General features: G+C 35.6%; 2 protein-coding genes across 5 annotated transcripts in view; one reads left to right on the top strand and one right to left on the bottom strand.

The window, feature by feature from the left end:
* Positions 1 to 14,285, bottom strand: part of LOC120772783 — a 28,856-nt gene extending 14,571 nt beyond the window's left edge. The window contains exons 1-2 of one of the 4 annotated variants that reach the window (XM_040101562.1): positions 13,961 to 14,285; positions 10,571 to 12,375 (exon numbers count right to left, since the gene is read on the bottom strand). In XM_040101562.1, the coding sequence (XP_039957496.1) occupies positions 10,571 to 10,723 (153 nt within the window). In that variant the 5' untranslated portion in view covers positions 10,724 to 12,375; positions 13,961 to 14,285. The other 3 variants (XM_040101563.1, XM_040101565.1, XM_040101566.1) reach the window with 3 other exon arrangements.
* A 1,080-nt stretch (positions 14,286 to 15,365) lies between these two features.
* LOC120772792 (wiskott-Aldrich syndrome protein homolog 1) lies at positions 15,366 to 21,825 on the top strand. The gene is made up of 4 exons (XM_040101575.1): positions 15,366 to 16,303; positions 19,772 to 20,263; positions 20,323 to 21,522; positions 21,593 to 21,825. The coding sequence occupies exons 1-4, from the start codon at positions 16,073 to 16,075 to the stop codon at positions 21,761 to 21,763; spliced, it is 2,094 nt and encodes a 697-aa protein (XP_039957509.1). The 5' UTR covers positions 15,366 to 16,072; the 3' UTR covers positions 21,764 to 21,825.
* Positions 21,826 to 23,460: the final 1,635 nt, after the last annotated feature.

Below are 23,460 nucleotides of genomic sequence, written 5' to 3'. Positions count from 1 at the left end.
TGCCCTTAGGTAAAAAGCAGCTTTTTAAACATTTTTTTTTATCATACTACTGTGATCAAAATGAAAGGTGAATTTTTAATTTATACTTCGCTTGGTTTTCGAATTTTACATTTTTCACGTCAAAATATTCATTAGTATTTGAGATACGCATTGTTTTGTAAGGCTCTAAAAGTGAATTCTTCTATTTTTACTATGTCTGAATTTATTGAACAAAAAAGTGCGATAATGCACCATCTCATACTGAATTGGTTATTCGTAATCATTTCGCCACATTTTCAACTAATATCGTGCCGTAACCACCGCATTCGCCTGATTTACCTTCGGGTAACTTCTGGTTATTCCGGTCACCCCTCGGAAAAAAGATCCTACAGGATGAAGTGGAAAAAATACGTGTTTTAGTTAAAACCTTAACTTAGAACTAGGACGAAGGAAAAAAGAACTGAAAAATTGTATTATTGGCAGACTTTTGAATAAAAAAAAAAAATGAAAATTGCAATGTAAATTTCGAGACATTTTTTTTTTCAAATAGTTTTAATCGAAAAAAATCATTCGTCTAAGTCTTTAAGAATTTTATCTCAAAGGTTTGTGGAAAAGTTCATGAAGATCGGTTGAGTAGTTCTCGAAAAACTTCAAAAACACTGTTTCGAGTAACGCGTTTAAAGACGGCATAATAAGACAAAAAAAATAGATTTTTTGAAAAATGTAACCCCTTAATAAACTATCAAAAGCAGATAAATAACGAAGGGGAACATTTTTTAAGTTGAAAAATATTGTCAGTTCAACATCCAAATCTTATCGCAAATTATGTCAACACATGTCAACAGATGCCACTTCAAAGCAAATTATGCATTACAAAGCCAGGAAACATCTGTCGGGACAGATATTTCTTTTTTCAATGTGTAAACGTTATAAACTAATACTTATGTTGAATACAAAAGAAAACATTCAATGAAAAAAATGTAAAAAAATATATATAAAAGTACGATATTCAGCACTAGTCAGTACTAATGTATACTCGCATAATCTGCTCAAAATGCAATTAAAAGCTAAATTAATGAGTTTCTTAAAAAAAAAAATCGAATATAGAATCTAAAATGTTTTCAAATAAACGAAGTTAGAATAAGAAAAAGCCTTGTCCAGTCCCTATTAACCCTATATCATACTGTATTTACGTGCAATGATTTGAATCAATTATCAGTAATCAACTAAATGAAATGTGCTAATTATATTATAATAAAAGTCTGTGAATTAAATCGGAACTTTCAAAATTCGTACATATGTATACACATGTACTTGCGATATACATATATGTAAGTACACTTACGCTTGTTTAAAAGATTAGCTAGTGAACGCTTGTACATATGTACTTATATCCAGTAACAGTTGCGTAAAAATATATATTCTCTCAGGAAATTTATTTTTTGTGTACGTATAAATTTTCTGCCCATGAACTCACAAAAAAATTGTTATAAGGTTAATTTCAAAAAAAAAATGATATTTAGGATGTTTTATACATCAAAATTGAAGTACTTTTTTACACAAAAAAGTTATGTTTCTCTAAGAAAGTATTATTAATGAAAACTTTTGATGTTCAATGCACAATCCAACATATTTCATACAAATCAAACTTAAAACGGACGTCAAAGTCGAGTTGGCATATGTCTATGTAAAAATAATCTGCCATATTACATAATATATTGTATACATATGTATGTAAATAAAACTTGTCAAAAATCTTAAAAACAATTTATCGATAATTTTTAAAGCATTGACAACATTTCGGTATACGAGGTGTGTTCAAAAAGTATCGCGAATTTTGAATTTTCGCGGGTTACGTATATTCGAATTTCAAATTTTTTGTGGCGTTACCGACAAGCTCGCCCATTTTGAATGTTCATTTAATTGTTGACAGCTGCTTTGCTTGCACGTGCTTTGTATCGTCTTCGATTTTTACCTATTCAAAAAAATGGATCAAAGAACCTATATCAAATTTTGTGTAAAAACGAAATTAAGTGCATTCCGAATGTTGACTGTGGCATACGGAGAAGCTACCTTGGACCGAAGCAACGTTTATCGGTGGTACAAAATGTTCTCAGAAGGCCGAGAAGATGTGAACGACGAAGAGCGTGCCGGACGCCCGAGCACTTCAACAACAGACGAAAAAGTGGACAAAGTGGAGAAAATGGTATTGGCCAATCGTCGAATCACCGTTAGAGAAGTTGCTGAAGACCTAAACATGTCGATTGGCAAGTTGTGCGCAATTTGCGCGAAGCAATCCGCCAGAAACGCCCGGATTTGTGGAAGAACAAAAATTGGCTTTTGTACCACGATAACGCCCCTGCTCACACATCGTTGCTTTGGCCAAAAACAACACACTAATGATGCCGCAGCCACCGTATTCCCCAGATCTGGCCCCCTGTTACTTTTTCTTGTTCCCTAAACTGAACACGCCCATGAAAGGACGACGTTACGCTTCTCTTGACGAGATAAAGACGGCATCGAAGGAGGAGCTGAAGAAGATAAAAAAAATGATTTTTTGAAGTGCTTCGAAGATTGGAATAACCGTTGGCACAAGTGTATAATATCTCATGGGAATTACTTTGAAGGGGACAAAATAGATATTCACGAATAAATAAATAATTTTTGAAAAAACACAAAATTCGCGATACTTACAACCTAACAATGAAAAAAATAATAAAAATATCTTTTGCAGAATCTTCCTATATCTAGAGAAATCTCTTTGAAATATGACGCTAAAAAGATTTAGAGAGCGAAATGTATTTCTTGGTGAATTTATTATTTGATCTTAGTTATTTCATGTGATAAATGAATAATGAAGATAAGACTAAATAGAGGTGCACATGCGAGCACGTATTGTGATATGACAGAGATTGGATTGGTGAATAAATGGATAGCATGCGAACAAAGAAAACAAAAACAAACTTTAATTTTGGCTGTTATACCCTTACAGTATACAAATTTTTCATACTTGATTATGTTCGAACGGTTTTTATGGCATATGCTGTTAATATCCATGCTGCATAATCCATGCCAAATTTGGGGAAGCTAACTTGTCGATCGTTCAGTTTGTAAGATGCCAATAAAGAAAAACAAGATCGATGGCATGTGTCCAAAAATAAACGGCTATCTTTCACACATCGTTTCCTCACTGCATGGAATCTAACACTTTCCCCCACCAAATCCACAGCGACCATATTTACGAACTGGACGAAGGAGTATAGACTTGAGCTTAATATAGCTAAGATTTTAGGTGTAAGTTTTGATAGTCTATGCTCCTTCAAGCCCCATACGACCGCGATTATTGCCAAGGTACAGAGCCGCAACAAAATCCTCAAGCCGCTAGCCGGTAGCACATAGGGAAAAGAAACGTTGTTGACAACATACAAGGCAATCGGCCGACCGGTCCTCAATTACGCCTGCTAGGAAGTTTTCGTAGAAATCACCTGCTTGGAGCGGAACCGCCTCCTAGGAGCATCAAGAGGTATTTTCTTAACAACGTCGAGGACGCCGACCGGAATTCGGACGCAACTAAATGCCGACAGGTACTGACCGCCATTTACAGTGGAGCTATCAACACCTTCACGGACTCCCTTCCAGTGAATGGGGTTCTTGGAGTCAAATCACCCATCGCAGACGAAGTGCTCGAGTTGCCGTGAGAAACGCGAGTGACCCTAGCGCAGCTTCGTTCTGGATATTGAAATTCCTACTTATCCAGAATAGACCACGACATATCCAAGATATGTTTGTCTTGCATGCAACGAGTCTCCGCATGACACTGGCCACTTCTTTGTATGCCCCGCCAACCCCACTCATGTAACACCCCTTTCCCTTTGATCCGACCCCATCGAAACAGCACGTTTACTGGGCCGCTAGATGATGTCCTCGACAACATGGATAACCTTTACCACCCTAACGAGGACTGATAACCGTTAGAACAACAACAAGAAAGATCTTAAAATTCTCGTTATTACCATCAAATTCATATATCGTTATGGCATGAAACTCTTAATTTTTTAAATATTAAATACTATAATTAATAAAAAGTATAAATCAAATCAAAGTTCATTTAAATAACCTAAAAAATTGATAAACTAACGTATTCGTTTCCAATTAGTTGACAAAAGCTGTATTAGCTATATATTCAAAAAAACCCGGCTTAGTTTTTCACATAGCAATAAAATATGTATAAAAACATAAAATAACAAAGAAATGTAATAAATTTTAAATTTACGCGAAAAAACTATAGTAATAAAGAAGAACAAGAAATAAAGAGAGGAGTGCCAAAAAACAAAAATAATCAATACAAAAACCATTTAAAGAGATAGACATTAAGAACTTGTCCGATAGCAATCAAAATTAGCAAAAGAAATAGCTGAAAATAATCAACAACAAAAAACCCATAACAACAACAACTTCATTAAGATTTATAGCTATACAAAATTATATGTATATTTTTTTTTGCTAAGCGTTGGCTTCAAATATGTTATATACTCAGCACAATAAACTGGCGAGCGAATGTACTGAGTGTGTTTGTTGGTCGAAACATTTCTGCGCATACTACATATTTTCAAATTTAGCAGTTTTTATTTATACTCTACTTTAGGCTTCTTTTGAAAAGCATATCGTCTCTTGTCTAGACACTTTAGTCGGATGACTATCGGTCAAACAGCTGTCTTACTTGACTTATTGCGCACAGTAAGACAACTTTGAAATAGTGCATATTTTTTGCATTTTTATTAACCCATACAGTTGTGAATAAAAAAAGAATTTAATTACATTACTTTTCCAACGCTAAAACCTTATGTAATTGCATATATAGGAGTGATAGCGAATAAAAATAAATACATATAATCTTTTGTACGAGAATACAACAGTTTTCAATTAAATTTTAGTTAAAGTAACCAGACCGTACGGTATATTTATAATTAATTATAAATTGTAAATATAAATATAAATATTAATTGCACAATAAGACTCGTTTTAAGCTAAACGAATAAGATTCTTTATAAAAAAATCGTAAGGCGTCATTAGAAATTACCTGCGCAATTAATCGACTTAATATTACTAATGATAGTAAAATTAACAATTTTTTTTTGAATATTAGTAGTTTTACCAATTAGCAGCCTTCACGCAATCAAATGCCTTATCTATGAAATGTAGCGACCCAAGTTTGAATATAAAGCTTCAATCAAAGTCTTGTAGAAAAAATAAACAAAACGGAGGAAGAAAAAAATAAACAATAAAGTCATTTGTAGCTAAGTTAACGATTATTTAAAAAAGCACGCTGAAATATACACACGTAAATATACATATGTAAATGCAAGTGTGAATGTACATTGTATGGTTGAGGGTATATTATTTCGAATGTATTTAATAAAATTTTCGAGATCTTATCGATAGTAACTCAATATGATATTAACTATTATTTTAATAATTGTGTGATTCAGTGTAATTATAAAGTTAAAGTACAATTTAGTACAAGCTTTATAATCACGTTTGAAAACCTAGAAAAGTGAAAAAAACGCGCAACACTTTTTAGTATTAAGCACTCGTTGTTAACGAGCGAATGAAGTGTACGAGAAATATCAAAGTTGTCACTAGTTCCCAGTTTGACCATTAGAACATTTGGAAGCAAATGAAATGTCCAGCTTTGGCTTTGAAACCACCAAAACACACTTTCCCCATAATCTTCTGTCATTTTTTAAGCAAAGGCGACACCAAATCTTGTTTTCTTATACATATATGTACAAAAATATTTAAATTGCCAATAAGTGAGACCACAGAGCCAAACGTGCAAATAATTTCACTTTACACCCACGTATAATGTATTCCAGAGCCCGCAAGATTGGGTGAAGCACTAAAATACATTCACCGACTACGTTTCGTTGAGGAACAAAGATGATAAACGCGGGGCTACAAACCACACGAAGGGAACTGACGGCTATGAACTGCCAAAAGCAGACACAAAAAATAACAACAACACGTGAATTTCGAAAACGAATAAAAGCAAAAAAAGCAAATCGACTTTAAGACGGCAGAAGATTCAGCAACAACAAAATTTAAAAACAAAAAGCAAATTGAAAACAAATAAAAGTTAATATCAAGCAAACCAAAAGAGTTGCGACAAAAAAACTAACTTTGTGAACATCAGTGGAGGTAGACTGAAATATAATGGCAAGGCATGAAAAGGAAGACATTGTCAACACATGGCAAATAAGAATAAGACAAAGTATAAACAAAAATAAAAAAGAGAAATTGTAAAAAAAAGTGTACGCAGTGGCACTTCCCAATTCTGACAATGAGCAATTTCAGCAGGTCACGACTTGCGTTAAGAGCAGCCAAGAACACAGCGCTACAACAACATTGCTAGCGATTTCAAAACGCCTTGTCGACGTTTGGATTTTTCGACTCAGCAAAAAAAATTTCAAATTAAGTATAAACTCAAGAAAAGTGATAATGAAAACTAGATATAAAGATGGCATAAGAGAGTTAAGTAAAGAAAAACAGCAAATAAGTATGAGTTTATACAAATAAATGGAAAGTAACAGAAAAGATTTACTCTCATATACTTATATGATTATGATTTCACTTTAAGGACTCTGCGCTATAATGAATATTTTTGAGAGAAAAAAATGTAACTAACTTCTGCTGTTTAATCCTTTTGGAGTCACTAATTAGAGCAGTAAATTTGATTTTATTCATTAAACTAAAGTAAACAGTAGAAAACGTGAATCCGTATATACATGGTTCGTCCTTAAACTAACTGTATGGAAAAAATTAAAAAGAAAAAAACAGCTTTCTTACATACTTATGTACTGTACATAAGTAATAATATTTATTTCATGATTCTTTGGTAAACGAAAGACAATTAATTTTTTTTAGTATTTACATAATTGCTAAATAAAAAAAAAAGTTGCTTAATAATTCAATGCTTTCAGTGGTTAAAATACCGAAGATAAAAAAATATTTTTTGCGGTTTGACTTATGAACCACGCTGTTATAATTTTCACAATTATAAATTTGGTATAATTGTTTATTTTAAGAACATAAGAACTTATCGGAATTCTATGACTCAATGAAATATGTACATATGTATGTAAACAGACATTGAAAATTAATTATTTGCGCAACATGGCAAATGTGAAACTCTAAGCTTTCCTCAATAATAAGCGATTTAAGTATTTACAGGTACTATTTATAGGCAAGTGCATTCGTAATAAAAATAAAGAAATGATGGATTGAACGGAAAAAATTGCAATCGAACTTTTTAATCTTATCAATTAAAAGTATGTACATATGTATATGTGTGTATGTACGTACTACTGATAATACAGAAAAATCACATAAACTTTCATACGCAAAGCACTTCGCACATACATATGTACGTGCATAAGTACATACATATGTATGTATGTATAATATAAGCACATGAGTTGTTCAATTCCAGTTTTCTTTATAATTTTTCAATGAACTTGAAAGAAGTGGTACGCGAATCAAAATAAATACATGCACGCAATTGCGATATGATAAAACAATTTACAAAATAAAAGCAGAAAACATACATTCACTTTACTGATAGTGGAGCGTAACCAGATTTTGAGTATATGAGGATATGCTATAATGGACAAAATATTTTTTATTCAGTATAGTATTTGCAAAAATAACTATTTATTTTAGTTTTAAAATTGAAAATTTTTCGTAATAAGTAAGTCCAGTAGATTACCGTTCACTAACAGTCATCAAATTATCTGCGAGCTAACATTTAGTCCAACTTCTGCTGAAATGTTTCGTGAATTCGCAAAGAAATCCTTTTTGAAGAGAAGTATATGGCGCTGATCAATCGCCCAGTTTTTCTTGTACACAATTTTTTAATTTTTCTTTTGATTTAGGGCATTAGAACAATATGCCTTTATCATACAAATGAAACGCCAACAAAAAAAAACACTTAAATTCACATCTATTATTTTTTCATAGTTATATGTAATTTTCTAATTTTTTTGGTTTAAGGCATTAGGATAATTTGCCTTCATCATACAAATGAAACGCCAACAAAAACAAGTAATTCACACCTATTATGTATTTTGTCCATAAGTGTATATAAAACTTTGCAATTGTGGTGGGTATTCAAACATTATTTTGACAAGAATTAAATGTATTTGTTTCTGGCCCTTGTAAGCTTTGTAAGCACTTATGTACATAACATGGACTCAGCACATTTTGCAAAAATTCGGAACACCTGCTAATTGACTGCACAACAGTCTGCAGACACAAGATAAAGGCCCACGGATCCATGTTTCCCAATAGGGATCACATCGCCTCAATACCATCTAACAGTATATTGAAATTTATCAATACGCTGGGACTAAGTGAGTCGTTGTGACTTAGGAGAAGCCACAATAGACCTTAGGTCGCGGTGCAATTCTCATATATCTATCTATCTATCCTTCCACCTAAGTGTTTGGATGTCATCGACTGCTAGACCCATGTAGCTCTGATACTAAACATCAAATAGTAGTAAGTAGTAGTACAATTTCTATGCCTGTATCTCTCTTCAAATCAAGAAATTTAAACTCGTATTTAGCAGAGAATTTTTTTCAAAATGAAAACTTGTTGAGAATAGGTAGCACCGTAAATCGATATATTCTCACTTCATATTCGATATATTCAAACTTCAAAGGTACAAAAAAAAAAAAACAAAAGGCTTGGCATACAGGACCTAAACAGACTCGAATATACATATTTGATGAAAACGACGTTCTCCCTAAAGATAAAATATCTTCATCGAAGAATTATTGTTCCAAATTATAATTTTCAAAATCAATGTAAAATAAAAAAAATCATTATATGATGACTATAGACATATTATATGTATTATAAGAACAAAATACCCCACGCAAAGCGAAGTAACAAATTAATTGAAAATAAAACAACACATGCAAAAATCTACACAAACGTGTTTCTTAATGTGTAGCACTTTCTTAGGTATTTGCTTAACGGCTTGTTTTCGTTCTTAACAAATTCACCGCATAGCGATTCTACCAACTCGACTAGAATTACTTGCAGAATCAGAGTGCGTGAAACCTTAACTAAAACTCTGAGCAAATATATACATATGTATACAAAAGTATATAACAAACAAAAAAAAACGTTCGCATAAAAACCAATATTATCCGTTTAAACCGAAGCGAAGGGAGACGAAGTTATTGAAAGGTTGCTATCAGCAAAAACAGCAACTTTCACAGTGCCATGACTACAACAATTGTATAGCCGTTGGCAAGCAATACAGTGGTGTTCAAGAAATCCTACAGCTGCAGGCAATGTACCACTATTCCCACATCTTTGCGCTTAATTTCAGAAAGATGTTTGTTTTACAAAGTGTGACTGTGTTGTCAGCTAAAGAGTGAGTCACGAGTTTATTTATGCATGAGTGTGTATGCGGACTGCTTAGTATTCCCATCATTTGGCTGCGGTTCGATGCGTCTGTTTCTGATTTAATGGACAGTGGTTTCAACGCTATAACGCTTCCCAGTAGCTAGTCATATTAATGACCGAAGTAAAGTATTTTATTCCGAGAATACTTAGCTAATATTATAATTTTCGGCACATTTTATAAAATATAGCATTATATACCGACATATGCAATATATTACATTGAGAATCTGTGAATGTGATGAAATGGAGTCAAACCACTTCATTAAAAAAAAAATATATATGGTTCGCATTAGGATTGATCTCATTTATAAATTTGCCTAGCCATTATTAAATCATAAGTATGTACACGTAGCAGTTTCAATATAATTAGTTTCCAATTAAATAAAAAAATATATATTTCAAGTATGCAAATGACAAATTCCACGGAAAAAAGCGGTGATGTTTATTGAAGGCAACCACATTCCTACGTACATACCATATTTACTTATAACTGCTCAGGAAATTCTACCTGAAAATTGAGCAAAGGTGTTATTAGGTGTTTACCTGCTGCATATTCATACTTGTATGTGGGTTTATGCCCAATCAGTCACATGTATGTAGGTATGTAACAACGTTATAAGATAAAATTGTAGTGAAATATAATAAGCAAATAGTGACCTGTTAAATAGCTGGTCATCGAATACGACTTTCTGAAATACAAATTCACTTATATCCATTGCAGAATATAATATATGTATATATATGTATATAAGAGAAAAATTTAAAGGTGTAGTAACCGCAGAGATAAATTGATTATGAATAACGAAAACTCTATAACAAACACGCAATTGTAAAAACAAACATTTAGTCGTTTTGTTATTTGCTGACTAATATATAATGATCATATTGCGACGAATAAAAATAATATGACATATACACATATGTATGTACATACATACACAAAACGTACGTAGTATGTACTTTAATAGACATAATAAAGTGAGTTTGCAATTTTTTTCTTTTTATATGGGGTTATTCGCATTTGGTTTAATAACTTTGCTCTTCACTCCTTGAAAACAATAATATTTTATGGAACTTTCAACATTATGATTTTAGGTTAGAAATCTTCTAAGCTTACCGACTCCTCTTCCTTCTCCATGCCACTAGGCATTTGTGGCACAGCACGATTTATAGCCGAATATTCAGGCAAATCAGGCAGCTCCTCTGCCAAGTAGATGGGCATCTGCTTGGAGGGATCGAGCGCACGCGCTCGAAACGATAACTTCGACATGATGATATTACGAAGTTGTGTGGTGTGTATGTATGTTATTTATTAATGCAACGGTGGTTACGGGTTTTTTTACTTCTATTTCGTTTCCTGACTCTTCTTCCACTCTTCTACTCAATCGCACGCTTCGTTAGTAGTCGACTTGATTATGCCAAGGACAGCTGATCGATAAGATACGTTTTATGATTTGGATTGTTAATGATTATTTTATGTTGTTGATGAGCCTGCTTGCCTGCTCTTCTAATGAAGTTTGTTCTTATGAAATTAAGAGCTCTCCGCTTTCTATTATCTTTTCTTTGAATATTAATCTAATTTAAGCGTACTTTTTCACGCCAACAAGCAAATGCTGTAGCTTTTGCGGTTGTGACGTTGACTTTCGTTGTTGCACAAAAACGTGTAACGTCGACGATAAGTCTAAATTTGTGTTGGAATGCGTCGACTGCTGCCTGTCCTGCAGCAGCGGCGTTAAACTGCTACTAAATAGCCTCTGTGCTGAAGAGCTGGAAAACGGCTTCTCTTCGCTATTAAGCAGGTGCTTCGAGGTAAAGGAGCTGTGTTTAAAAACGTTATGGGGTGTAAATGTAGGATGCAAGGAGAGGCGCGTGAGATCCACAAAATTCGGTATTATAACCACCGCTTCAGCTCCTTGTTTTGCAACTTTTATTGTGGTAGTTACACCTGGTCGCCCAGTGTAGATGTTAGTATTTGACAGAAAAAATACCGCCCTTCGCGGACTGCTGCTATCGTTGTTGATACTGTGTCTGTTGTTGTTGTAGTTGTTAGTACTTATTCGATAATTTTTCTTATCGCTTTTCGCAAACCAACAATATTCTCTTTCTCGCTGTTGTTTTCCCAAATGTGGTTGCTGCAGCAAACCTCGATCAGTGGTAATTGCTGAAGCTCTATCTTTTCTGTTGCTTTCCCAACAATTGCTACTGCTATCCTTGTAGACACTGAGTTGGCCGGTAGTTTTAAGGGGAGTGAGAATATATGTATCGGAACTTTGGCAATTGTTGTTATTAATAAGATTATTTTCTCTTGTAACCGCTCCAGTACACAAAGCTGATTTATTGACGCAGTGTTTAACGCTACTCAGAGGATATTTTGGGCCTTTCAATTTTAGTTTTGATTTAAAACTGCAGCAATGATTATGATAATCCTGTTGATGGTTAGGGCAAGATTTATTGTTATTGATAGTTTTCTTGCTGGCGCTGTTAGAATTTCCGTATAGCGTGGACAACAGCGTTGATATCAACAACAAAATGTAGGCGATAAATTTATTGCAATTACAGCACTGCGGTGGTAGCAACGACAACGACGAGCGGTGCAGCAATGGAATCGACGACATTTTTCAAGTTGAAATCGAAGAAATCAAATGAATTGGCATAATTACGTTGATGATTTTTGCACATTTCATTGCAAAATTGTATTTCTCTTACACTATTATTTAAATATTATTATCACACTAACACGTTTCTTCGTTTTTATTTATACACAATGTTTTTGCAGTCGTCTAATTTGTTTGTTGCCACTTTTTTGCTATATCTTCTGCTGTTGTTTTCGGCTAATGTGCTGATAGTAAACTTCGCCTCTTATTTGTCAGACCTCCATTGTTAGTTTTACAATTGTTATACCATTTTTATTTCAATTAATATCTGCATTTAAACGGAATTAATAGTAAATATATTCTTTCGAATTAAAATAATTGGTATTTCTGATTTCATACACATTGTTGTTGTGTATATTTTCATTGTATGCTTTGTATCACTTTCCCGGCGAATTGAAATGACAGCTGCATAAGAATGCATTGTCAAAAGAAATTAGAAAATAAAGAGATCGCTTTTTAAAACTAAATTTCGTCCCATTTTCATGTCATTGTTTTCATTACGTTTTATTAAAATGGGCATTTAGATACACTTTAAGAAAGATTACTTATGAACCCATTTCTGTTCAATAATTTAAATGGCTGGAAGCGGCTTACAGGTAGGCATATGCACTTTCCCGCATTTTTAAAACTATATAAACAAAAAAGTGGTTGCAACACTCTTTACAAACAAACTGCTTTTCCAAGCAAAGGCATAGCCGGGCGGGATACCACGACGCTGTACGAAGCGTTACGGCGAACTCATACAAAACAAATACTACCCGGCGAATTCACAAATGCTTGCTCAGCATTAATATAACGCCGAAAAAAACACGGAAATTGAAGAAACGGGGCACCATAACGTAAAATATAAACGCCTATTTATAATTTTTTGCGCACTCAAATAAACTTTAAATCATTCACTGACGACGAAAATTTATCAATTACATTATTAATATTCGTTTAAACCACACATAAAACTTTAAACACTTAAACTTTTAAGAAAATTTACGAAAGAAAATCACAATTTTGCAGAAAGCGTGGTTTTGGCATAAAAGCCATAATGGCGGAAGACTAGTCGTCGACGATATTCTCGTCAGCGTTCGCGCTAACCGACAAGGAGAATATGCATGGAATATAAACGATAGCGACTGTTATCGCATTTACACTCAAGCCCATAAAGCCAATGCTACACAAACGTAGAGAAAAGTCGAACAGAGCCAAAGCAGAAAACACAAAAACATGCTACAATAAACGACAATGACCGAACCGAGCACGTTGCTTTACTCCGAAACCGAATTATATACACACTATTTTCAACTCTTTTTCGCACACGCGCTTTACCATACACAATATTTTCGTTTTTTCCGAAAACTACATATTCAGCGAAACTACTCGCACCTTAATCCGAATTTTCGAAAAACCATCACTCCGCGCACGCTATCCAGCGACCGTTACACACACCAATACATCCCTCCTACCACTACACCACACTAGGAACGAGACGCGTCGCTTATTAACGTATTTTGACGAACTGGTAATTCCATGTTCGCGTCTTTCATATCGGTTACACACTACACCTCCAGCCATCCACTTCATACAATGTGCATACCCTTCTTACAAAAACAAAATTTCCCGAACTAGATAGCTGGGCTAAGCACACTTCGTGCACACACAAATACACCCGTGCAAAACACGAAACGCAATATGCGCCATATAATCTTATTCACTACCGACCTCTCGTTCACACCACATTTGTACGGCAGGCGTGCGAGCGAGAGGCAAATACGATGACCATTATTTTTCGGGTCGGGTAAATGGCGAGCACCATGAAAATTTTTTTCCACCAAAATCGATCAAATTCGATTAATTCATACTTTTTTCACAACGTATTTTCTGCACTTAAACTCTGCTACTTTCACATATTTTTTATGCGAAACCTTACGCGCAATCGTTAATTGTAAATATCAATTAGATTTTGGAAATAATTTCCACTTTTTGCGTTAAAAATCGTTGCCAATTGTGCAACGACACGACTTTTTCACAGGGGCACGTTCTTCACTGAACGTAATGGCGGCTCGGCTAAAATCTTTCCGAATGCTTTCGGAGTTGTAGTGCTACTTGCGAAATAACAGAAATTAAAACACCTCATTGGAGGCCATAAATCATGGTCAAAATTGTATGCAGGTACATGGAAAAATCGACAAAATTTTAAAATAATTATTGGAATAATGGTTTTGAGGTGTCAATAAGGTTTAGGCACAAAATTCTTAAATAATCTTGCTTGTTGGCATTTCCTTCTAGGAGCGAATGTTCGAAAGCATATATTCAGCGGCAGAGAGTGTGTTCAGTTGAACAGGGTGTAGTAAACAGTATGTAATTTTAATTACAATTTTGTATTAAACGTATTAAAAAATATAGTTTGGTGATAACTAACTTTTCATAATACTTCAATCTCTTTTTATTAAATGTGTAAAATTTAGAGCAAAAACCTAAACACACGTTTTCTCATAAATATATTTTTATAAGAATGTTAATGTACATAAATACGTTAGAAATTAAATTGTCTCTGCGCTTTTATGTTGAGTAGAGCCTGTTAATCCAAACAATTTTAACTGAGTTCTATTATAAATAAATACTTATAATTACTGTAAAAGCCTTCTCCTTATTTGTTTTTATAATTAAACTATTTTCGTTTAAATATATAAAATTTTTAAAATAGGTAAAATATACTAACAGGATTCGTACTACATCTAGCAAGCAATCCAATTTTTTGAAATAACTTGTTTTTAGCGCCATCTATGCAAAAAGTTATGCGTCTATAAGAGAACCAACCGATAATCGTACATTTTCATAAGAAATTTGCAACTTTTCTAACTGCTTACATCCTTATATATGGATATTCCAATAAAAGTTATATAGAGCGTACGGCTCCTTCTCAAACAATTTATACTCAGCTATGCTCAATAGTTCATTGCTATTATTATTTTCATAACTCTCTGCGATAAGATCTACATAGGTGAGCGGTATTAAAATGCTCCGATATCAGCGCAGATAAGAAAGCTCACCTGTACAAAAATGGTACGAGTAAATAAAAAAAAGGTTGAAAAAAGAACAAGCAGCTTATACTGTAAGCTATACAAATACAAACACAAACAATACAAACGTGCTAAACGTGCAAAAGCAAGAGAATATAATTGAGATTAGGAATTGATAACTAAAGAAATTTGTGAATTTATTGACATGTTCGTAATACTTTTCCTTAACTGAAATTGGAAGTCAGTCGATATTACGTATTCAGGGCGTACACATATAATTCGTAGTATTTAGTGCGTATTTAATAACGGTGAAATAATGGCTCATTGTTTGTTTCCACAGCTATGAATTACGAATATTTAAAAGTGTGACGGTTAATGTTATCGATTACGCCGTTTTAATCGATTCTTTACTTAATACTTATGTAATGCAAAACATCGGTTGAGTATCATATTGGTACTTGAATACGATTGCGGAACCGTGAACACAATTCCAAATTTATAAATCTAAGCAAAATATTTTTTAACTTAACCTCAAAATCGGTGCTCTGAACAAAAACTCATAAAATTCGCAGTGCATATGTGAAAATAATAATTTCATGAAGAGTTTCTTAAAGCAACTGTAACATAAGAACGTAAAAATGTCTAAGTAAAATGAATCACCTTAAAATGATATTCGTATTCACTCATCGTAAATTAATTTTGCGCTGATAAAATCGACGCCTTATCAATAAACTCTAGATATTTTCGTATGCTTACCGCTTTCACAAAGCTAATGTTTATTTACTTTGTTTTGTATATAACTGCATACCTACGTTTATCACTTAAGTCTTAAATACCCAACTCCCACTTAAGACAAATTGGCAACCGCAACTGTTATACATACATATGTATGTATATTGTATGTACTTATGCGTAATATTTTTTCTTGAAACGTTTTGGTTGGCGTAAACGATGGATGACAATTACATTAGTTCACCGAACGACTTCCAGCACATGGAGGGCACCGAGTCGGTGGAATTCAAACGAACCTTTGCACTCGATGGCATCGGTGAGGACGAGACCTTGCGACTGTATTTGCGTAAAGCGGGATTATCCGACGAAATTGAGTACTTGACACCCGAACAGCGACGTGCCTTCATCTACGATATCATTAAGAGCAACAAAATGCCTGGATATTGGATGGTAATAATTGCAAAAGTACATTAATTTTAAGGGATTACTTGGTTCAAATAATAAAAAAAAAACAAGAAGTAACGTGAGCTTACGTTGCAGCGAAGTTATAATCTTCTTTATTGGCGTAGACACCGCCTACGATAATACCCCCTAAAAATAAAAATTTCAATACAAGACCGATATCGGTTCCGATAAATGAGCAGATTCTTATGGAGAACAGAACATTTGCGAAATTTCTGAACGGTATCTGAAAGCCTGAGGGACTAGTTCGCGTACATACAGCCAGACAGACCGACATGGCTAAATCGACTCAGTTCGTAAAGTTGTTCATTTATACATTATATGTATGTACATATGTATATGTATATGTATTTGAAAGGATCTCCGACTTTTCCTTCTGGGTGTTACGAACTTCGTGGCAAACTTCACATATTTTATTCAGGGTATACAAATTTAGTGAGGTATATTATCTCATCTATGATATCATATCTAATAGGGTGGCCTTTTTATTTGTGATCTATACCATATATTCCAAAACTGAAGAGAAATTTCCTTTCCTTGTTAATCTCGAATATCAACTGAGTATCAAAATAAATATAATCCTTCTTAAGAACAATTTTCTTTTATTCCTCTGAACGAATAATTGAAAGAACTAAACACGCAGAACTGATACGTTTGGTCAAACCCTTCTCACTCACAAGTTTAAAATTCAATCTCTCCGTGATATCAATGGCTCTTTGTTTTAAGTGTTCGCTCTCGAACTGTTATCTGCACTTTAGCGTCGCGGTCAAAAGATTGTTGGTCGAAACAATGAAAGCCAGTGTAGGTCGTCTGAAAATATAGCAATACTCACTCGGTTAACTACATAGGTTTGTTTTAATGAGACTGTTTGTGGAATCTCCCAATGACTAATCACTCATATCAGGTAGACCGACAAAGCTATTAATATTGTTGAAGTAAGAAGCAAAAATTTATTATCGGTACAGCTTTATAACTCGCATTCGGAAGGAAGGTAATATCGTACTAGTTAATTTTGAAAATGGCAATTTATTTGTAAACATAGTCTTAATTTAGCTCAATACTCTTGATATAGTGAAGTTGCATCTTCTTTAATCTGTGAAACCATGTTTCGTCGACGGTTATGGAACGACAAAGAAACTCCTTCGGATTACGCTTATACAGCGATACTCACTGCTGTGTAGTGGCCTCATAGTTGCGCTTGTTATGCGAAGTAAGCAGACATCTTTTTTATGTCCAATATTTCATGCAAGATACCACTCACGCGGCCTTTTGGGATGCGTATTATCTTGGCACTTGGTCTGCCAAAGCAAGATCATGGATTTTGGTGACGTTATTCCTAGTGGCAGTAGTTCTGACATTCCGCATTAAAGAAAAACAGTCATTGTAAAGGGTGATCCATTTCGAGGTTCCCCACCTTTTTAAAGAAAAAACACAGAAAATTTAAATTTAATGGGGAATGTTTTCTATAATTCGAAGGAACATTCTTTATCATTTATTTTTTGAAGATCTCTTTCAAGTGTTGGCTTCGTCTCAGATGTTCCATCCATTGAGTCCAATTTTCGTTGACTCGTTCTAGCATTTCGACTGACAACTTGCGAATGACATGCGCGCTATTTTGCTTCAAGGCCTGAATTAAAGCGGGATTGTCCGCATAGACTTTAGATTTTGCATATCGATGCAGGAAGAATTCTAACAATGTGATATCACACAATCTTGGTACGCAATCGACAGTCCCAAAACGTGAAATTATTTGCTCACCGAAGTGTTCTCTAAATAAATCCATTGATTGATGCGATGAGTGAGAAGTGGGGTAGTCTTGTTGAAACCAAATGTCACTGAGATAACGGGCTTCAATTTCAGGCATCAAATAGTCAGTTAGCTTGGCGCGATAACGGTCGCCTTTGACGGTTACGTTCTCACCAGCCACATTTTTGAAGAAATATGGACCGATGATTCCACCGGCCCACGAACCACATCAAACCGTTGACTTTTCTGAATAAAAAGGCAGCTTTGAGTCTCTTCAGGTTGTTCTTAGTCTCAAATGTTGCAATTTTGTATCTTTACATACCCATTGAGCCAGCAATGGGCATCATCGCTTAACAAAATTTGGATCGAAAACGTCGGTTCTTCTTGGAACTTTTCAAGAGCCCATAGACCGAAGCCATGTCGCTTAGGAAGGTGGATCGGCTTCAGTTCTTGCACAAGCTTTATTTTGTACGCTTTCAATTTAAGACTGCGACGTAAAATGCTCCAAGTCGTTCCATAAGCCAGTCTGAGTTGTTGCGAAAGGCACCGAATCGGCTCTCCACGGTCTTCGTGGACACTCACAGCTACGGCTGCTAAAATTTTTTCACTGCGTTCTGGACTTGGTTTATTCGGTCAAATATTACCCAATAATGAAATATAATGGGTTTCAAGATGGGTTTTGGTGTTGGAAATAGTATGCTCAGTAGACCGATTATGTTGACAATAGGTTGAGCGAACGTGAATTCTCGTAATAAAGTTGAACGATTTGTAAACGTTGTTCAGCGGAAGTCTTTCCATCATGAAATGCCAAACAATACTCAACAAAAATAACATGACAGCTTGACACAACTCACCCATGATCTGTCAAAAAAATGCTATTACAAAAAGTACATATACTTTGATTGTGGATGATACTTGTATATGTATCTTCCAAACGTTCTTTTAAAATTTTCATTGAAACAATATATATGTATGTATTTCCCACACCCAAAGGCATGTAAGCAAATGTGACCCCGGACATAGAAACCCGGCTAGTGTGTCAAAACAGGATTTTTCACGAGAGGCGTTGAAACAGAGAACTTAAAAACATATACTTTTAAGTTCTCTGGTTGGACTATACAACTCATTATATGTTGAGAGGATATGCCATAACTGTTAGTAAGAAATATAATTATAACCTTTTATTAATAATTATTCACTTTATCAATTCATATCACAAACTGATAAATTTTTATTGTGCTAGTAAATGTCATAACGCATATCAGCGATTAACTCAAGTTGCTTCGAAATTATTCGGCTGTTACTCAAAATACACTTGTATGTGGATATCCATGTATGTACATATATATGTATATTGTAGATAAATAAATTATGTCATAGAGAAAGTTTATAAGTTTCGGATGGATACACGAAAAAGATTTAGCTCTGAAATATATATGCCGGTTCCAAGTGATCGTTCGTTTCATTACGTTGTAAATTCGAGTCTGTTCTGTTAACGTAGGAACGTTTTTTTTTTTGGAATAGTCTAATCTCCTCTTTTACTTTGATCGATTCGTCAGTTCTGTTCCATCGCGGCATGGTCGTAAGTTATCGAGACGTTGAAGTCGGAGTCTCTGTCCCTTTTTCATATTGAGCTGTATTTTACATTTTTGAAAAGCTTTGAATTTTCATGTTTAAAAAAGTACACTTTACAGACTCGACTTTTTTCAGCCTTCCACAATGACTTCGCCATCGCCATACAATTTATCATCAACAGCAACAACTAGTAGTCGTACACCACCACCACCGCCTTTACGCAAAGTCAGCGCCACAAGCAACAACAGCTCGACTCCGCCGCCAACACTGGGATACGCCACTGTGAGCGCATCTTCGTCAAGTAATAGCTTAAAAAGTTTGGAAAAAAGTAGTCCCATTGTACCGCGTCGATATGAGCCGACACCTCCTACACCGCCTTCGCCCTCAACATTTGTGACCAGCATTAAGGGTTCCAAATACGAGATAAGTGGCCCGATGAACTTTCAACACATAGCTGGCGATATGACACGAGATCGGACGCGCAATGCATTTGATCTTACCATGACCATGAATGATAATGTATTGAGGAAATATATGCTGGAACGCGGCATAACGGATGAGGACTTGAAAGGCATGCGCAAGCAGGAAATCATTAAAAATATCGTGCAATCAAAGTTTACTTGGATGGTGAGATTTTAATATCAGTCGAAACTTCCTTAATAGAAAATAAGTTTTTGTACTTGTAGCCACCTAAGCGTAATGTTAATGGCACAGCCAGTCATCATCTACCCGATATAAAGTACGCTACTGTATCTTCTGCCAGTGATTATGGTCTAATCACCTCACCGAGGTTCTCACGATCGAAAAAATCAATGCATGCGCCCCCGCCACCAAAACCAACAAACTCAGTCTTAACGACTGTACAGGTTACCAAACCACAACCAACTCCAGCAGCGGTACCGCCACCACCACCACCTCCAAATTCAAATGTGTCGTTAAAGACAGCCACAAATACACATTCAAGTTTGAACATATTAGCTGCGAGTTTCGCCGACCCCAGGGATTTTCCCTCCATCGAAGATATTTATAGCAACAAGACTGAAATGGAAGCAACAGCGCGGCAAACCTCTGTGCAACCTAGGCTGACTTTGAGGCAAGCGCCTCCTCCACCACCATCTGTAAAACCGACAACAATCACTGATGCACCACTACAGCCACCACCTCCATCTCTTGTCCAAGCAAACAATAAAAAATTGTCAGTAATTTACCATTCCAATCAAAGTTTGTACAGCCTCGACGAATGGGAAACTGAAGAAGATACTGCTGATAGTCAAATATACGGAAGAACGAATGCCGGCTCTAAAACGCCGCCTACACCTAGCGATAGCAATTTGTATGCTTCCATAAAACCAGTAAATAAACAAAATAACCTGAAAATTAACGCGGACCTCGGAGGTTATGCAAGTGTTGGTGGTAGAAAACAGCTTACTGGACCACCAACACCACCAAAGCCTACGCTGAAGCCAACATTTGCTGCTCGAGCTTCTAAAGTGGGAGCACCTAAACCTCAACCACCACCGCCGTCAGCTAAACAAAATGTAGTTTCTAGTGTTCATATACCACCTCCACCACCTCCTATTGGTAGTACGCCTATTCCACCGCTATCACTACCTCCTACTGGAGGTGCACCTATCCCTCCGCCACCACCAGCTCTTAGTGGTGGTGCACCTATCCCTCCGCCACCGCCACCTCTTAGTGGTGGTGCACCTATTCCACCGCCGCCGCCACCTCTTACTGGTGGTGCACCAATGCCACCACCACCACCTGCACTAAACTCTGCTGCGAAGGGTAGCAGACAACCAACGGTGCCTGCAACTAAAAATAATGATATCGGTGATGCGCGTGGTGCTTTGTTAGATAGTATACGGAAGGGTGTAGCATTAAAGGTATGGCATACCGTTATAAACGAACATGTTTTGTTTCTTAACTCTATTATTGTTTTTGTGTTGTCCACAGAAAGTTGATCAGAAAGCAGCCACAATCAGCGGTGTGAAGCCACGCGCCGAACGTAAGCCGCCAGCTACCGACTTCCTTTCCGAACTTAAACTGGGTATAACTCTGCGTCGCGTAAAGGACAAGACACACAACCCATATGCCGGCGAAGATCCAGATGAATCCCAAGCTTAAGCAAATTATTTGTATTGTATATACATATGTACTTATATAAATATGAGATTTTCATACAGACAAAAAACGAAACCAATTCACAGCTTTGTTTTAATGTGATCATGAAGATGAGTATCAGCAATACCTTTCTTTGTTGAACACGTACTAGTCTAGTTACTAAATGTGTTCATTGGGAAACTAAGGCATTCAACTGTTTTATTTTTATGCCCTCTCAATATGTTCCTACAGAATTAAAATTAATCAATATATGTATGTGGTTCCCTACTTTTTTAACTCCGTGGTTCCCTACTTTTGCTCCAAGGCCTGAATCGAAGCGGGATTGGTGATCAACACGTGAAATTATCTACTCATCGAAGTGTTTTGTCAATAAATCCATCGATTGACGCGATGTCAGGGAAGTGGAGCCGTCTTGTTGAAACCAAATATCGCCGAGACCGTGAGCTTCAATTTCAGGCATCCAATAGTCGGTTATCGTGGCGCGATAACGGTTGCCTTGGACGGTTACGTTCTCACCTGTATAAATTTTGAAGAAATATGGACCGATGAGTCCACAGGTCCACAAACCACACCAAACCGTTGTTTTTTCTGAATATAATGGCAGCAGCTTGCTCTTTTTAGGTCGCTATTTATCCCAAATGCGACAACTTTGCTTGTTTATATACCCATTGAGCCATAAATAGGCGTCATCGCTTCAATGTTGGCCGGCTTCATTTCTTGTCCAAGCTGTATTTTGTACGCTTTCAATTTAAGATCTCGACGAAAGATGCGCCAAGTCTATCTTGAAAACAACCTCTAAAGAATTACCCGTTATTATGTATACATACATCTATAAATGATGAGGAATCCAGGAGTTGAAATGCGGGCGATTTTCTGTCTGCCCGTCAGCGTAACTTGAGTAAAAATTGTGTTCCTTGACACCCAAAGGGGCAAGGTATTGCAGATGGGCGGGATCGGGACATTGCAACGATCACAAAGTGCTGTTGAGCGAAGGCTATAACTAAGCCCAAAATAAAAATACAAATGCTTTATTTGATACAACGGACCGTGATGGATAGGATGTTAAATAGTGGGCGTGGCCCGCCTTCTAATAGGTTTCATGAGCATATATGTACGTATTTCAAACCATTGTACGTATTTCAACCAATTGTGCTGAAATGAAGTCTTTTGGCCATTTCTTTACGCAGTGTGAAAACTATTCCCAGTACCCATATAACAGTTATGTTGAAAATGACTAAAAGTTTGTTAACTCAATAAGTAAAAGCGTCAGAAACGTTAAATTTGACACCCAATATGGTAGGGAAGTTCTCCAAAGGAGCCGGTGTCAGAATTGGACACTAGGTGTGGAATCCTATACCCAAGAACCTACTTAACCGATTTGAGTCATATTTTCTACATGATATTAATTTGACTCTCTCATATTAGCTTGTGAAAAGGGACAAAAACGTGCTACAGCCACGCCTACTTTCCATATACCACAAGTTTTACGTTTAATTTAACTCCATTTAATTTTTGTTTATATAAATCCAAAGCCAATCACGTTATCGAAGTACAACTTTGCAAACAAAGTGTATTTAAGCTATGTGATCTCACATCCAAAATAGTCGAAATCAGGTCATAATTACCAGATGCAGAATATGAGGACCTCAGAGCCATGGTTAATATACGTTAATAAGATAGCTAGGTAGGTAGGAGTGCAG

The sequence above is a fragment of the Bactrocera tryoni genome, chromosome 3 (genome assembly GCF_016617805.1).
Source record: "Bactrocera tryoni isolate S06 chromosome 3, CSIRO_BtryS06_freeze2, whole genome shotgun sequence".
Lineage (NCBI taxonomy): Eukaryota > Metazoa > Arthropoda > Insecta > Diptera > Tephritidae > Bactrocera > Bactrocera tryoni.
Note: the sequence above shows the minus strand (reverse complement) of the source record. Positions and strands in the feature narration are given on the sequence as shown.

Excerpts from the sequence above, each read along its gene's own strand:
- LOC120772792 (XM_040101575.1), top strand. The coding sequence starts at position 16,073 with ATGGATGACAATTACATTAGTTCACCGAACGACTTCCAGCACATGGAG. Across the intron at positions 20,264-20,322 it reads AATCAAAGTTTACTTGGATG|CCACCTAAGCGTAATGTTAA; the intron begins GTGAGATTTTAA and ends TTGTACTTGTAG. Across the intron at positions 21,523-21,592 it reads GGAAGGGTGTAGCATTAAAG|AAAGTTGATCAGAAAGCAGC; the intron begins GTATGGCATACC and ends TGTTGTCCACAG.